We start from the raw sequence: 17,235 nt of genomic DNA, 5'->3' as shown, positions 1-17,235 counted from the left end.
TCGGGTCTAAGCGTCGAGCCCACGGGGCGCTGCTGGACAAGGCTGGCGGCCAGCCTCGATGAGAGACTCTTCCCGCCGCGCCTCGCTGAGCCTGTCGCCGCGGCCCCAGCGCTGGTCGTCGCCGCGGCCCCCACGTCCCCTGACCACAGTCCGGCCTAATCCCCGTGTCCCCATCCCACCTCGGCAGCTTTTCCGGCGCCGCCCAGGACCAAGCTGAGGCGCGAAGTCCAGCACGTGTGCTGGGCGCCCTTCGCTGCCGCGCCCAGCCCGCCGCGTTGTCTCGCTGCCCTGGGTGTGCGCGCACCGCCCCCTCCGGGCGCCTGGTGGGTCATAGGACGTCCCGAGGGGCGAGGCTCGAGTGGCGGGAGAACCACAAGTTCTCTTAGGACTAGTGAGCAACCTCCAGCCACCCTGGGCCCCCACGGGCGGAGGGTCCGTGGCCCAAGGCCCCTGTGAGGACTGCGAGCTCGAGCTGGGGGCCGACGCGGGCCGGGTGCACGCGGGAGCCACCGCCCGCCGAAGGCGTTTACCTCACTACGGCGAGCGCCCTCCCACTCCCACTCGAGCAATAACGGCGGCTGCCGCCCCACGCCCCCACCCTCCGCATGTGGCCCGCCAGTGTTGAGACGTGAAGGAGACGGCCCAGGTGACACGGTTTCAAGTTTCCCAAGCTTTATTTATTGCCAAAAGATGGGGCAGCCCGCGGCTGAGCAGCCCCTGCCGCTCCTCCAAGCTCTCCGCCCTGTCCGTACCATCCAGCCATGGGTCTCCTGTTGTGTTTTTGTTTTTCTGGTTGATCATAAATATCTACTGCATATTCTGATTTGCTCTGGCTTTTCTCTGAAGACCCCAGACGGCAACAGCCTTGGGGGAGGAAGGTCACGGTCTTTCACAGGCCCTGGCCACTGTGTCCAGAAGTCTAGATCCCACTGCCTCAGCAAGAAGCCATGACCATCTGTGGGCCACCATGCTCCCACCTGCCAGCCCCACCTGCCTCCCGACAACTCCCAAACACCTGCACAGCCATAGCTCAAATCCACCTGTTTTATTTAAAAAAGAAAAGAGAAAAGGAACCAACCAAATGACAAAAACAAGGCAGCCAGCGGCTCCCTCGGGTGGTTCTGCATGCAAGGCGGCTGCCAGAGGCCTGATCTCCAGTCCGCAGGCATAGGAGGCCCTGACAGGAGCAGAGTGAAGACCATGGAGGTGGCTGGAGAGCCAGTAGTCTAAACATAAAGTGCATCTCAGAGGCCAGGCCCCTCCCTCCCTCTCCCTGGGGAGGCTCCACACAGGACGGCAAAGTCGAGTGGTGCCTACTGTCCAGCGGTGCTGTGTGCAGGGGGGTGAGGGCAGGGCCAGGCCCAAGTCCCTGCCAACCCCAGTCCTGGCCCTTGTGCTCCTGACGTCCTGAGCAGTCAGCACAGAGGCATGGTGGCCACCTTCCTGGGCAGGCAGTGGACCAAGAGCTGACAGGAAGACTGAGGAGGGCCTGGGCCATGGCACCTGGCCAGGGCTCCTGGAAACAGGCTGCGGGAGGACAGAGGCAGGTCACTCTGGGCACCTGGACCTCTTTGCTTCCTGAGGGGCAGCCTGCACTAATGGCCCACTGCAAAGATGGGGAAACAAGCCCATGAACAGGGGCTGCCAGGTTTCTGGGCCCTGACCCAGGGAGACTACCCTGACAAGTCATTCCCCAGAGTAAATTGACAGCAGGCCTGGCCCTTCCCCAAAAGCAACTTCCCGCCCTGCAGGCTGGCTCTGGACCCTGGGTGGGGTGGGGCAGGCAGAGCTGGAGGAGGTGCCCTGGGAGTCCAGCAGCACATCTAGGATGACTCAGCCCCTCAGGACGCTCAGAGCACAAGCAGCCAGGCAGGGCTGGTCCCCTCTGCCACCCACACAGCCACCTCAAGAGCCTCTCTCTTGGGAGTGGCCTGAGCACACAGAGCCAGTGGCTCCAGTTGGGCCCTGAGTGGGAAGGGAACTTGGCCCAGTAAAGGCCACAGGTGCTGGTGTGGCAGGACAGCACCCTTCAGAAAATGGCCTCTACTACATCCCTGGCCCTGCCAAGACAGGCCATGAGCTGCTGAGCCCTGCCTCATAGCAGGGCTGCAGTGACCAGCAGGACCAACAGAGATGGGGGTTGTTAAAGCTCAGGGCTGTGAGCTGGGTGGACTGGGAGTCAGGCACTGACACCAACCTGCCCTGATGGAAACTGAGTACGTGTCAGCTCAGGGACCATTGCCCAGGTCTCCTCTAACAACCACTTCTAGGCCCTGGGACTCAAGAGTCCAGGACTGCTGGGGACTGCACCAACAGCCTGGGTGCCAGAATGGCCCTGGCTGTGGTTGCCACCCCCCCACCAGCTGGCTGGGCGCGTACCACCTGCAGGCTGGGCCCTCACTGCTGCTTGCAGGCTGAGAGTCGGCGGATCTTGCTGCTGGAGCAGGCCTTGCGGGCAGGGTTGGTGGCACTGGCCCGGCACTCCACCTTGGTCTTGGAGCTCAGCTGCGCCGACTCTGTGCCATTCATGCACACAGCCTTGGGCAGGCTGTGGCTCTGTCCATTCTGACTGGCCTCCTCTTCTGGGACCTGTCCTAGGAGGAAAACCGCAAGTGTGGCCTAAGCCAAGGGGCAGCATCATCCAGAGCCCCAGGCCCAGGCCACCTGCTGCCCACCACCAGGACAGACCAAGGACCTGTGCACCCTCAAAAGCCACCTTCAGGTTCTGGGGGCCCTCTGTGTATCCAGGCCAGATGCCTCCCAAAGGCAATAAAAGCACAGGGACTCCCTATGCCCACCATATACTGTACCCGCCTGGACCTGGTGGGTCTCCTCTGAAGGAACCTCACTCAATGGAGGGGGAGGGCTGGTGGGACAGGGCCCTTGCTCATGCTCACCTGCCTGCTGAGGTGTGTGCTGTGGGTGTCTGCCTGCAGGTGGGCCTGGGCTGCCCTCATGCCCTCCAGCCTGTATTACATGGCACAGGCACCTGGCACAAGCCTACTGGGGATGAAGCTCAGCAGGCACACCACCAGGGTTTCTGCCTGCCCCAGGCCCGCTGGCTGCCAACTGCCCAGCATCCTGGGGGTACCACAGGCTGGATCACTGCTAGCCCTCCCTGCCCAGTGGGCACTGACTGGGAGCACTGGGGCCACTGTCAACACAGGACATGGCTATGCCCACCCTGCACACGTGGTGGAAAGCTATACTACCCACAGCTCTCGGGCGCCAAGAGCACCTCATGGGAGGAACTTCCAGAGCTTTGGGAACTCACTGTGAACCCACTGTGTGCAGAAGCCATCAGTTCTAAAAGGCACCTTGGTAACAGCAGCCCCCCCCCCCCCCCGTCCTCAAGGTCTGGGCCATGAGCTGGAATGTGAGTGGGGGTTAGACACAACGCCGTCTTGTCTGCTGGAGTACTGAGCACCTAGGGGACATCTCCCCTCCAACACACACATACACGCTTAAAAGCTACCTCCACAGGCACAATCCAGAACTTGTGGTCTGGGAGCAGCCTACAGAGTGGGTGACTAAACCCCCATTCTGAGTGGGGCAGTCAAGGAGCTCAAAGTAGGAGGGTCTTGGGGCAGGTGAAGTGACAGGGCTGGCCCAGGAGCAGCTCAGAGAGGGCCGTGGCCAGACCCAGAGTGGCTGTCCTGCTTCTGTAAAAGGCGGTCCAAGGTCAGGGGTAGGGCTCCAACCACAAGGGCACATCCTGAGCCACCCAGTCAATCAGGCACAGAGGCAGGGAGAGGGTGTCCACTGAACGAGTTTTCAGCCCCTCCTCTGTCAGGTACCTTCCTTAAAGGCAAAGCACTGGGACTGAAGGCTTGAGGGGTCCTCAGGTGGACCTTGGGAGCAAGCACAGACCCAGCCAGAGCAGCCCTATGCAGAGGCCTCTCACTGGGTGCTGGGCACCAGGGGCTGTGGAAACTGAGGGGTGGCCTGAGAGGTGGCATAGGACCCGTCTCCAGCAGAGGCTCTGGGCACCTGGCTGGGCTCAGGCTTACTCTCACTCAGTCCACCAGTCTGACACAAGGCCCCAGTGTTCTGGGAAGAAGGCCATCAGACACCAGACACAGACCCCCTCCAGTAGGGTTTCCCGGGGTGGGGGGGCACAGTGCACACCTCTCCTCCCAGGACAACCCGGGTCCCAAGAAAGTGCCTAGCACCCAGTAGCTGGCAGGAGGCAGTGTGCACCCAAGTACCTCAGGGCACGAGAGGCCTCCAGGACACTGTCCTGACTGCTATGGCGCAGGGCTCCTGGCTGTACCTCCCTGGCCTTGGGCCTGAGGGCCAGCTGCCTGGAGCTGGGTTACTTGAGGGGCCTGGAGGACGCAGGTGCTGCTGAGCACTGTGACTGGCTTGAGGGGAGGGAGGATATCAGGGCCCACCCAGGGACTCTTTAACATTCTGGGACCCTCCTCTGGCCAGTGGGCATCCCATGCTCCAGGGACCTGCCTTCGCACCCTGCCCTGCCTTCTCGGCTCGCCTCAGGCCCCTTGTATACCAACTCTTTCTCAAACAGCCTGGAGGCCATAGCCCCAGTGGGACCTTGAACGAGAGGGCCCAGGCCACAGTAAGCATCCACCTGCAGACACACGGCCAGGCAAAGCTTTATGGCAGGACACACTCAGGAGGACTAGGGGATTGGCCCAGGCAGCGGTGTGGAGCAGGCTACACTAAGGCCTCAAGCTCCTCCTCGGGGGCCACCGCAGTGCCAGCCTCCTGGGCCTTCTCTCCACAGGGGTCTGCACCCTGGCTCTTCTGCACGCCTCTCTCCTCGCTAAGCCCTGCCTCAGACGCCTCCTCGTCACCTGGGGAAGAAGGCAACATGGGGTCAGAGTGCAGGCGGCTACAGTGACTGGGAGGGAGGACTGCAGTGAGAAGTCCCTCCCTCCACCCTGCAGGTCTCCCCACCTGTTCCCACTGGGCTTGGGCCAGGAGGGCTGACAGGAGGCAGATGCCCAGGGAACCCTCCCAGCAAGATCAGCCCCCGGATGCCCAGCAGCTCCCATGGCCTGTCTGCTGTGCCTTTTGGCAGCCGGGGACGGAGGTGGCCTGCACCAGGCTGGAGCCTTCAGGGAGGAGGGACCTGCCACCAGAACACAGCTGGCCCCCCTGCATACTGCCAGGTGCCCAACTGAAGAACATCCAGGCCGGGCTGGCTCTGCACCCACAGCATGGGGTCTGCCAGCTCACCAGGCACGGTGAAGTCCTGGGTGTAGATGATGCCATCCTCAATGTCAAAGAGGTCCTCATCCTCATCCTCATCAGTGCGGCCATGTAGGTCCTCCAGGTAGGGAACGACTGTCATGCTGCGCCAGCGGTCCTTGGTGTCTGGGCTGGGCGGGATGGGCACCAAGGCCTCTGCCAATGGATGCTTCTTCCGGAACCAGCTACAAGAGCCCATCAGGACAGGCTCCTCAGTGACCACTGGTCCTACCACTCATGCAGGAGCCAGGGACTGCTGTGACCCTCAGCTGCTTCCCCTACCGTCTGCCTGCCACAGTCTTTGCAGGATCAGGCCATCTGCCAAGACCACAACACTGTCCCCTACAGGGGAAGCAGGCCCTTAGCTACCTCCATGGCTCTCACCCCCACCACAGCAGGGGGTTAGACTGGGCTGTCCACTGGCCGAGGAGCCAAGGCCAGACAGGAGTGAAACAGGTCCCCAGGGCACTATGGCCTGCCCCTTGAGGCAGAGTCGCATAGTCCATAGAAACCCAGGCAGTGGTCAGGAGACACGAGGGGAGCTGGTCCCAGACCTTCCTCAGGTATTTATACTAATACCACGGCCATAGCGCGGAGGGAAGCTCATCAGTGGGGCTACGAACTGAGTGCGTTGCGTCACTCTACCCCATGTCCCTTGGGAAGGTCTGAGACTAGGGCCAAATAGCGGCCCTAACAGGGCCCTCCCTGAACCGCGGGGAGGTGAGTTCCCAGAGAACGGGGCTCCGCGCGAGGGCAGACTAATACCACGGCCACCAGAGACCTAGAATGCAAATGCTAACACAGCAAATGGCAGGCCTGGGCTGGCAGTGGATACCCAGGAACCGGCACACCCCACTGACACTGGGCCCACCCTGCCTAACTGCTCTCCAACCTCCTCCACGCCCTCTGCTCACCAGGGAGGAGCCCTTCAGGCCCACAGCTCTTGACCCTTAACAGAAGTTTCTGCAGATTGGTGTGTCCACTTGCTGGCTAGCAGCTGAGGCCCTCGAGGCTGTCGGCAGGGTCAAGATTCTGTGGCCGGCCCCTGCCAGCTCCAGCACAGACTCTGATGAGGTACCTCAACCCCTGAGGCCCTGTCCTCTTGGGACCCAGGGCTCTAGACAGCTGGGGTATCAGTGAAGTCTGGGGTCTCCATAGAGGCTTCTGTGGCCACCCCGATTTACAATTGCCCACTGTCGTCACATCCCTCTGGGCCTGCCCAGGCCTCTAGGTCTGCCCAGGCCTCTAGGTATCCATTCCAGAAACTCCCCTAGCGGGGGGCCGCTCCTTAAGCCTCTAATCCTGACTGGCTGCCTGTAGCTTCCCAGACCCCAGACCAAGCTGGCGCCAGCTCTTGGATGCCAGACATCCTCACCCCTGAGGTTAGAGGAGTCTGGCAGGGGGAGGCAGCTCTGGCCAGAACCTCTGACCCACCCACCCTGACCCCTCTTCCTCACTTGGAGCCCCTGAGCTGCTGGGGCCCAGGCTAACTGTCGCCACTCTTGGGAGGAAACCAAGGGCAGAGAGGGGGAGGCACACTTCACACACACCCCATCAGGCTCACACTGGGACGGGACCTGCACAGGCCAGCAGTGGGTGCTTCCTACACTCACAAGTGGCCCCATAACACCCAGCCAGGTGGTCATGGGCCTGCCCTGCTGGGCCCACCCCAGCGTCGTCTTCACCACATCCCTGTCCTCTCGACCCAAACATCCAGCTGGCTCATTTCCCCACGAACTGGTCGCTGGTGCCCAGCAAGCCAAGTAGAAGAGACCTGGGCAGGAAGGGCAGCCCAGGCTCACCTGTGCTGCCGGATCTGCCGTATGGAGAACCTCTTGGTGGGCTCGTACTCCAGCATCCCTGCGAAGATCAGCAGACACCAGGTCACCATGCTGGGCAGGCCCCTGCCACTCCCTGCTGCCTGTTCCACCTCAGTCATCCATATGCCACCCACCCTGCTGTGCACACTGAGCACCAGGATGGGCCGCTGTGAATTGAGCCAAGAGCGCAGGACCTGGTGCCCTGGAAGGGCCTCCACCTGGGGGAGGGACTGGCTCAGCACAGATCCTACTGGCCACAGCACCTATGAACTGGCCCTGCAGTCTGGACAGGAATGCCCCATGCTCTACTGGGCCCTGGCATGTGTTGGGCAACCAGCGCCACCTGCTGCACTGCCTGAGCAACAGCAGGCAGAGGCCCCACAGACCCTGCTGGGCACTAGAGAAGTGATGTGGGTACAGTAGCCAGTGCCTTCAGGGTGCCTTACCCCGAAGCAAAGGCTCAAAGCAAAGAGCAGAACCTGGGCGGGGGGGAGGCAGCAAGCCAGGCCCTGCATGCAGAGGAGGCAGGTCTGGGCGCTAAGAGCCACCCTGTAGCAAGATCGTTTGGGACTCTGCTCACAGGAGGCAGAAAGGGTGATGAGATCACAGGCCAACCCAAGACCCATCATCCACTGGCAGCCTCCCCTCGGGTCTGTGCCTCCAGCCCAGTCACCGACAGGACACCCTCTGGCCGACACAGGCCCAAGTGCCCCACACTGGGCCACAAACAGGGGCAACGCCCACCTTTGAGCAGGTCAGAGAGCGGGGGGCCACAGTCACCCGGGATCGTGTAGTCCCCCTTCCCAATGTTCTCGAACAGCTTGTAGATGTTGTCCCCTTCAAATGGGTACAGGCCCGTTGTGATGTTGTAGCTTTATGTCCAAGGGAAGGAAGAGGTGGTCAGCTGCCGGCTGGCACCCTCAGACCCCCAGTGAGGCTGCCTGTGGGGGCTGTACAGGCTCTGAGACAGGCCCCATCACCACCATTTCATGCTCCTGGAGGCAGGAACTTGCCCTGACCATGGCCAGGTGAGGTGGGAGAGGGGAGCATGCCCTGAGCCCACGGGGCCAACAGTCCTGAGGCCATGCTCGCTGGCAGGGCTTCCTCTGGGGTGATGTAAGCATTAGGAATTAGCTAGAGATGGGGACGAGCCACTCTGGACATACCAGAACCCAGTGACTGCACACTGTGAGAAGGGGAATGTGGGATAGGTGACCTGTTACCTCCACAAAGGTGCACACCTACCCAGGAGCTGTCTGGAGGTGTGAGGGTCTGGACTTACAGCCACACCCTATGCCTGACAGGGCCTGTGGGTGCCAGAGAATCACTATAGCCCCTCAACGCTGCACACACTGCACGTTCAGGGTGGGACTAGAGTCCAGGGCACTTACAGTGTGACTCCAGCTGACCAGATGTCCACCTTGAAGCCAGAGAAGGTGTCCAGGCCATTGGCAATTTCAGGCGGCTGGAATGCTGGGGAGCCCTGGCTTGTCCGGCAAGTGTCATCCGCAGCAAAAGGGTGCAGGGCCTGCAGCAGTGCCACGTGGCCCTCAGGGAGCGCCAGGGGAGGAACCCACACCCCGACTCTCCTCGCGGAAACAGGCGCCTACCTCCGCGACACCCAGGTCGGAGATCTTGAGTGTGCCACTGGTAGTGAGCAGCAGATTGCCGGGTTTGATGTCCTTGTGCACGATACCCTGGCTGTGCAGGTACTCCAGTCCGTCGATGAGCTGGCAGAAGTACCTGCCAGGGGGGCACATGTCTTAGCTGCCTGGCCTCCTGACTTTCCACTGGTGCACCAGGACCACCCAGGACAAGATCTGTGCAGTCCAGGAGTCTCGCAGAGACCAGAGGCTACAGGATGGCTGCTCAGGGTCCCGGCAAACAGATCAGGGAACCTCAGAGACCACCGGCTGAAGCTGAGCCCACTGGGGCCCCACATGGCTGTGCAATCGCCCCCACAGGCCAGGAACCCCAGGCTCACCCCACTGGCCTGGCTGGCCCCTGGTATCCCAGGCTCCCCGGACCCTAAGTCTTGCTCAAACCTTGATCTCTCTTCACCCCCATGGTGCTGCAGCCTCCTGACTGCTGCCACCTAGCAGGGCCAACCAGGCCACAGGCAGCCACCAGGGCGTTCCTGACAACCAGCAGGTCTCAAAGCCACAGTGCTTCCCAGGGGGAGGGGCTGCAGGCCTTGGGAGTGGGAACCCAAGTTATGATAGGCAGGAGGACCCCATGATGGGCAGTTCTGCAGCAGCTGGGCTGTGGATACCACACTCATGCCCCCCAAACTACTTTTAAAAAACCTGGGTTTTCACTCCCGTGGTAATCAGGAAATTCAGTTTGAACATGGGACTAGATGGTCCAGGCCTTGGACCTGTGTGTGCTGGGACTGCTGGTGGGCTCTGCCACAGCTCACTCACCCATGGGCTTGGCACACAGGGAAGCGCTTCTCGGGCACACTGTCCAGCATCTCCTGCATGCCACACACGCAGTACTCCATCACCATATACGTGGGGCACTAAGGAAACACGCTCATGGGCAGGGCCCACCCACCCCAGACCAGGGCAGCAGCCAGGAGGGACGGCTCTGCAGCTTCCACCCCAGAGAGACCCCGGGCCCAGAGTAACTGAGTTAGTGAAGATGAACAGCCATGCTTAGGGCCGGGAACCAGGAGCACAGGTCCCTACACTCTCTCGGAGTCCTGGCTATCACCAGAGCCCACCGGGGCTCCTACCCCTGCAGGACCTCAGAAGAGCCACCAGAGGGCAGTGCTGGACCTGCCAGCAGTCCACACCTTGATGGAACAAGGACTTGGTACAGCTGCTGCCCCAGGGGCAGGACTGTGGGGCAGCACTGTCCACAGGGACTGTCTCCAGGGGGGGTCTCCAGGATGCGGGGTTAAAACCTTCTCAAGGGCCTGCACATAGGACACCCACCCCAAAGTCCCTCAGCAGAAAGGATATATCTTTTGCTTCTCCTCGTTGTACAGCACGTCTACCAGCTGGATGACGTTTCTGTGCCGCAGACGCCTCAGGAGCTGGATCTCCCTGGAGTGAGAAGGCGGGTGACAGCAAGCCTCAACCTCAGTGACCCCGGCCCGTCAGCACAGGCTCCACGACAGCACAGCAGGGCCGACGCCAGGCCTGCCGTCTCACCCCTTGCCCCTTCCCCTGGAGGCCTATCAGCTACAGAAGTCAGGTCGGGTCTCCCTGGGCCACCTCAGGGCCAGGGCTTGGGCTGAACACCTTCCACACAGGGACCACACGTCTGCCGAGGCAGCCCACTGGCCAGCAACGTTGAGCCATCTGGGAAGGTCTTGCTGCCACTGCTATGTATGGTCAGGTTTGCTAGGGTACCAGAGTGAGAGGACCACCCCCTACTGGTGCCAGGACTGAACTCAGGGACATTTAACCACTGAGCAACATTATCAGACCTTTTATTTTTTGAGACAGGGTCTTGCTAAATTGCTTAGGGCCTCACTAAATTGCCTCGAACTTGTAATCCTCCTGCCTCAGCCTCCTGAGCTGCTGGGATTATAGGTGTGTACAGCCGTGCCCAGCTCCAGCCAGACTTTTTCAACTCAAGAATAATAGTTGTGCTTCATAAATAAATAAATAATAGTTGTGCTTCACTGATGTCAGTGCACGCCCACTTGCTGTGTGCTGGGGGTGGGCCACATTGGCTCCATAACCCTCCTTGTACTAAAAGGCAACACCTCCAGGCATCCTACCCACAACCCCCTAGGTCCACTCCCTGGGCACACCACCCAGACAAGCCCCAGTGGTGGAAGGATGGTCCAGAGAAGAAGGCATGGGCAGGATGAGCGTGCCTGTGGACCCCCACAGCAGGGCCGGCCTCCAGCAGAGAACCTGGCACTGCTTCACTGCCACAGACCAAGTCTGACCAGCAAGGAGCCTCCTACCCAGGTCTGTGAGCTGGCAACCTGGGAACCCCTACCAAGCAGCTGTCCAGAAGGACCAAAAACGTCCTCCTAGGCACCTATGCAGGACACTCATAGCACACACAAGGTGAGCAGCCCAAGTACACGGGAGGGTGAAGGGACACACAGTTGGCACATCCACACCTGCAGCATCCTCGGCCAGGGCAGGAGCACAGCGACAGCTGCAGCGAGGATGACCTGAGGACCCTGTGCTTGCTCAGTGAGAGCCAGACACACAGGCCGCAGTATGAGCCCAGTGACAGGAGGACCCAGCAAGGAAGCATACATGAGTGCAGGCAGGACTGGGGGGAGTGGGGCAGGGGGAACGACTGCTCTTGGGAATGGGAGTTTCCTTTGTTCCATACAAAAGGTTCTCACACTGGATTGTGGCAACACTCATAATATGTAGTATATAAGCTTCATCCCGATTAAAGTCTAAAAAAAAAATCCTGCTGGTGAGGTAGTACACACCTGTAAATCCCAGTGACTCAGAAAGCTGAGGCAGGAGAATCACAAGTTAGAGGCCAACCTCAACCTCAGCAACTTAGCAAGACCCTGTCTCAACATAAAAAATATAAAAAGGGCTGGAGTAAGTCAGCGGTAGAGGGCCCCTGGATTCAACCCCCAGTGCCAAAAAAAATTTCTTAAAAAAAAAAGTAGCAAGGGCTGGGACTGTGGCTCAGCAGTAGCACACTTGCCTGGCACACGTGAGGCACTGGGTTCAATTTTCAGAACCATGTATAAATAAATAAAACAGAGATCAATCAACAAGGGGGAAAAAAAAAAAAACCCAAACAACCTAGGAAGCCCAAGCATGACACATGAAAAAGAGAGGGTGTCCCCTGAGTTTGCCTGGCCCCACCCCCAAGGTTCTGCCTCTTCCAGGAAAGCCTGCCCACCCCCGCCCCTGGGTGCCCTTGCCCCCACACCAGTGCAACAATCCTGTGACTCTGTGCTGCTCATCCCTCACTGAATCGAGGGAGGTCAGTCTCCTACCAGGACAGGGTAGGGAGGGGACCCTGGAGCAGGGCTGGGCGTGAAGAGTGACAGTCAGTTTGGGGAAGGGCTGGGAAAGGAGGGAGGAAAGGAAGCAGGTGGGGGTGTGGCCACGGCCCCACAGTTCTGCATTTGGGGCTTGTTTCGGGCTGGCAGTGCCATTCTCTCTGAGTACAATGGCAGGACCCAGGGAGGTTATTTACAGATTGCCTTGTGCCTGTGTTCTCAGCCTGGCAGGCACCCAGACCTATGGAGGACACTAGGGATCAGGCTGGACACAGCTTGGGCCACTCCCTCCTCAGGAGAGTGCAGCGGGGGCTCAGGAGGTCCTGCTGGCTCGGCCTCAGTCCATTCTGTGGTCCTGGACTCACTTGCCAGCTGGGGTCACAGACCCAGGAGGCAGGTGTGCCTCCACCTCCAAGGAGACAGGCAGCCACAGGCACACCTCTCTTGACACCAAGACCCTGAGCCTCCTCAAGCAGAGGCAGAAGGGAGATGGGAGACGGGCGGCACAGAGCCTAGGCCACAGCCTCCAGGCTCAGGGGGCCCTTTGCAGAGCCACCCATCACACATCTGCAAAGTACTGAGGAGGCAGGAACCCCGAGACAGTGAGGGCAACCACGTCACTCCTGTCCCTGCCTCCTGCTCACTCCCACCACCGGCCCCACCTCTTCCTCTTGAGCTCCCGAAACCTGGGCCAGTTCTGGAGGTTGAGAACCCCCAGGGCCTGGGCAGCCTGGCTCACTTGCCCGCTGGTTGTGGCAGGGACAGGCCCATACAACCCCAGGCTCCCATGGACCCTGGCTGCAGGAAGGAGAGGAGAGAAGCTGAGGCAAAGGCTGGTCCTCCACGCAGCTATGTCTACACACAGAGGCCACCTGTCATGCCCAAGCCCTCAGTGTACCAGAGAGAAGCCACAGCAGGGGCACCTGCTCACACCAAGGCTCGCTGTGCAGGAGGAGGCCCTCCACAGAGCAGGCCCCTACCTGCACCCTTTGACACACATGCCACAGCCCAGCTCTGGGCACCCTCTAGGCGCAGGCCTTGCCCCAGCCGGTGCCCTGGGCAGACTCCAGCACCCTCCAAGGAAGTGCGCAGCATGCAGCTCCACATGTGCCTGCTCCTCAGAGACCAGAGAGCAGGAGGCCTCCGACTCCCAAGTCAACACAGGTCCTCTGGAATGTCCCCAACAGCTCAGGGGCTGCCCAGAGACCCACCAGAGAAGAAAAGTGGTCACCCCAATCCTGCACTCTGCCCTGTCAAGCATTCTGCCCAATTCTCGTTGAGTGCCAGTATCCACAATCACTTGCCCTGCTAAGGCCCTAGGGTGCTGTCCACATTGAAACCCGCATGCTGAGGTGGTCAGGCCCAGGAGCTGGACCCCGGTTTATACTGCCTGCAACATCAGGAGTGTATTCTGGCATCTACTGAAAACCAGAAATGGATTGAACACTTTTTTGCAAAAAATTAACAGGATTTTCCCTTTGGTACCATGATGGACACTGGGTCAGTTTGCCCTCTGGGGTAGGGTGTTCTGGGAACTACAGCTGCTGAGCAGTGGCCCTGGTCTTATTCCACTGCATGCCAGGTGCACCCCAGTCCTGACATCACCCAGTTACTCCTGGGGCAGCACCACAGCAGGTGAGGCTCAGTGCTGTCCTCCCCAGGGCCTTCCTGGCCTGGCACCCAGTGCTGACCCCAGACCCAGCCACTGCTCACGCATATAGCCCTGTTTTCAAATGCTCCTCTGCTTCCATGGTCTCTGCCCCCATCCAGTGGACACACCCATCTGAGTGACAGTTGCTACCCCTCAGCCCCGGGGCACCTGGACCTGCCCAGTCTCCCCTTCCACTCTGTGGGACTTTGTCCACCTGGACTCCTACAGTAGCCCTGGCTTCCTGGCTCTTCTTTACAGGAGACTTCCCATTTCCAGCTGACAGGAAACACCCCTGCATGGAGGGCCAAGCAGACCCCAGGGCTTCCCATCTCCCCCAAGGCCTTTGAGGGCAGTGAGCTGCAGCTCTTTCTTAGGGTCTAGGGCATAGAATCCATGTCACCAGCTGCCACAGCCACAAGCCACAGGCATCCCAGATGCAGTGCAGAGCTGCCTTCTCTCAAGACTTCTCCAGCACCTGCCATTCACTCCCCAAACCGACTCTCCCTGAGGTCCTAGTGGGGCCAACAAGGGGTGGCATCTAACTGGGGCTCAGGTAGGCACGGGCACATCTCTGGAGAAGCGCTCCACTCGTGCAGGTGCATGCTGGGCGATGAGCCCTTACCAGCATGCCTCGGGTTCAGTCCCAAGTACAAAAAAAGTGGCCATCATTTCACAGCAGGAAAGGCAACAGACTGGTTCTGTGACCTGTTTTGGTCCAGAAGTCACACAGCGGCAGACATTCGACTACTGGGAAAGATCTTAAGAATCATGCCACTGAGGACATCCGAGCAAGGAGGGACCAAAACCTCTGGCGCTGCTCAGATTCTCTGCAGCCCTCCACTTCACACCCGACTGAGGCTGGCTGTGACTGCTACCTGTCTTCCTGAGGTGACTTCCTAACAGGTGGCGGAATAAACCAATTTTAGAAAGTGAACTAGAGCAGTGGGGCTGTGGCTCAGTGGTGGAGCACTTGCCAGCCCGTGTGAGCCACTGGGGCGATCCCCAGCACCGCACATAAACAAATGCATGAATAAAATCACATTCCATCAATGCCTTAGATCTTTTTTTTAAATAATGGACTTTGGGACTGAGTTGTGTCTCAGTGGTAGAGCTCTTGCCTAGTATGTGTGAGGTCTTGGGTTTGATTCTCAGCACCACATATGAATAAATAAAATAAAGGTTCACCAACCACTGATATATATATATATAAAAAAAAGAAAAGAAAAACCATGTCCAACTTGAAAAGAAGTGAGAAGATACACATGTGTGCCAAAGTGAAGAGAGGGCAACTACGTGGGGTTAGGCAGATCAGCTCAGGATCATCCTAACTGCACAGCGAAAACTCAGCAGCAGGAGGAGCCCGCCTGCCCCACCTGCCATTCTCAGTGTTTTCCACAGATAAGGAAAGGAAAAGAGAAAAGGAAAAAGAAAAGTGATATTTAAAGCAGCAGCTCCACGCTGGACAGAGATGCAGGAAGTGCTCCTGAGCAAAGGAAGCAGCGCCTTCCGTCCACCAGGAGCAACCTGCCAGGCTGCTGCCCCCAGAAGCCTGCCCATGCTGCCCAAAGAGGGTGGCCAACTGACTTGATTAACCAGAAAAGGAACTAGGAAGGAGGGCTGTGAAAGCCATCTGAGATGACAGAAGAAGAGAGGAACCGGAAGCAGCTGCCTCCAGAGTTGGTCACAGGGGAGACCCAGGCCAGGCCAGTGGCCACGCCCAGCATGCAAGCAAAAGAGGTCACCTGCAGTCCCAGACACCCTCCCTCAGGCCCAGAAGCAAGAAGAGGCTCCCAGGGGTACACCAGAGGTGGTTACGGCACTGCTGATGGGCACTGAGAAAAATCTCCAGGCTTCAGCTGAGTCTCTACTGATGCTTTAAAAGAAAAGCCCACCTCTGAGGGGTGCAGCTCAGCAAGCACGAGACCCTGGGTTTCACCCCAGCACCAACAAACAAATCAATCAGTAAAGGCTCTCGGAGGTGTGTGCGGGGACTAGGAGAGGAAGCTGGCGAAGAGCACAACTCCATATCAACACCAGGACACACATTCATGACAGACAGTCCACAATCACCAAAGGGTGAGAAAAGTCAGGGTGTCCATCAAGGGATGACTGGACACAGCGTAGTCCACACACACCTGGAGCATCCTTGGGCAGGGCAAGAGCAAGGTGATACAGGTGCAGTGTGAGAATCAGACACACAAGGCCACGGTGTGTGACCCAGTGACAGCCCACATCCAGGACAGGAGAGTGCAGAGACAGATGTGAACTTGTGGTGCTGGGGAATGGGGCTCATGGGGACAGGGCTTTTGTTTTGTTTTTTTGGTGCAGAGGACTGAACCCAGAAGCACTTTACCACTGAGCCACATCCCCAGCCCTTTTTATTACTGATTATAAGACAAGGTCTTGCTAAGTTGCCCAGGCTAGCTAAGAACTTGTGATCCTCCTGCCTCAGCCTACCTATGCTGCCAAGGAGACAGGACTCTTTTGAGGGGTGAAGGTCATGAAAAATCCTGGAGCTAGACAGTGGTGGTGGCTGTGCAACTCTATCCATGTACTAAGTAAGTGCCACCGAGCCGAGCACAGTGGCCTCACCTGTCATCCCAGAGATTCAGGAGGCTGAGGCAGGAAGATGCAAATTTAAGGTCAGTGTGAACAACTTAGCAAGACCCTGCCTCAAAATAAAAACTAAAAAGAACTGGGCAGTGCAGCTAGGGTTGCAGCTCTGTAGTAGAGTGGTTGCCTAGCACACGTGAGGCACTGGGTTCGACTCTTAGCAGCATACTACAGGTGTAGGTCAGTGGTAGAGCATCCCTAGATTTAATATCCAAAACTGCAAAAGTTAATAAATAAAAAGGTGGACTTGTTTTATAATATGTGAATTATGCCAATAAACCCTAACCCTAACCCTAACCCAGTAAAGTTATTTAAAGAGGTTGGGTTGTAGCTCAGTGGTAGAGCACTTGCCTAGCCTGTGTGAGTGAGGCACTGGGTTTGTTCCTCAGCACCACACAAAAATAAATAAGTAAACCAAAAGTATTTAAAAAAGCCAGGCAAGGTGAACAGGTAAACACCTGTGATCCTAGCGGCTCCGGACGCTGAGACAGGAGGATCACGAGTTCAAAGCCAGCCTCAGCAATAGTAAGGTGCTAAGCAACTCAGTGTGACTCTGTCTCTAAATAAAATACAAAATAGGACTGGGGTGTGGCTCAGTGGCCAAGTGCCCCTGAGTTCAATCCCCAGTACCAAAATAAATAAATAAAAAGCTGTTTAAAAAAAGAAAGTCCTGGGGCTGGGGTGGTGGCTCAGCGGTAGAACACTTGCCTCGCATGTGCAAGACCCTGGGTTCAATCCTCAGCACCACATAAAAATAAATAAAGGAATGGGGTGAAGGTGGGAGTTCATAACCCACTTGAATCAAAGTGTGGAATATGATATGTCAAGAAATTTGTAATGTTTTGAACAACCCACAATAAAAAATTTAAAAATAAATAAATAAATAAAGGAAATAAAGGGAAAGAAAGGGAAAGAAAGAAAGAGAGAGAGAGAGAGAGAGAGAGGAGGAGGAGGGAGGGAGGGAGGAGGGAGGGAGGGAGGAGGAAGGAAGG

At 58.3% G+C, this 17,235-nt stretch overlaps 1 protein-coding gene across 3 annotated transcripts in view; it reads right to left on the bottom strand.

Moving 5' to 3' along the window:
• Positions 1-655: 655 nt before the first annotated feature.
• Stk11 (serine/threonine kinase 11) overlaps positions 656-17,235 on the bottom strand; it is a 23,539-nt gene continuing 6,959 nt past the window's right edge. The window contains exons 2-10 of one of the 3 annotated variants that reach the window (XM_048811864.1): positions 10,001-10,084; positions 9,458-9,547; positions 8,645-8,777; positions 8,426-8,562; positions 7,779-7,906; positions 7,017-7,074; positions 5,203-5,399; positions 2,380-2,589; positions 656-1,527 (exon numbers count right to left, since the gene is read on the bottom strand). In XM_048811864.1, coding sequence (XP_048667821.1) covers positions 1,046-1,527; positions 2,380-2,589; positions 5,203-5,399; positions 7,017-7,074; positions 7,779-7,906; positions 8,426-8,562; positions 8,645-8,777; positions 9,458-9,547; positions 10,001-10,084 — 1,519 coding nt within the window. In that variant the 3' untranslated portion in view covers positions 656-1,045. Of the gene's footprint in view, positions 1,528-2,379; positions 2,595-4,591; positions 4,818-5,202; positions 5,400-7,016; positions 7,075-7,778; positions 7,907-8,425; positions 8,563-8,644; positions 8,778-9,457; positions 9,548-10,000; positions 10,085-17,235 lie in introns of those variants that run through there. The other 2 variants (XM_015503581.2, XR_007350660.1) reach the window with 2 other exon arrangements.

This window comes from Marmota marmota, unplaced genomic scaffold (genome assembly GCF_001458135.2).
Source record: "Marmota marmota marmota unplaced genomic scaffold, marMar, whole genome shotgun sequence".
Taxonomy (NCBI): domain Eukaryota; kingdom Metazoa; phylum Chordata; class Mammalia; order Rodentia; family Sciuridae; genus Marmota; species Marmota marmota.
The sequence above is the reverse complement of the archived record's forward strand: the minus strand, read 5'-3'. Positions and strand labels throughout refer to the sequence as shown.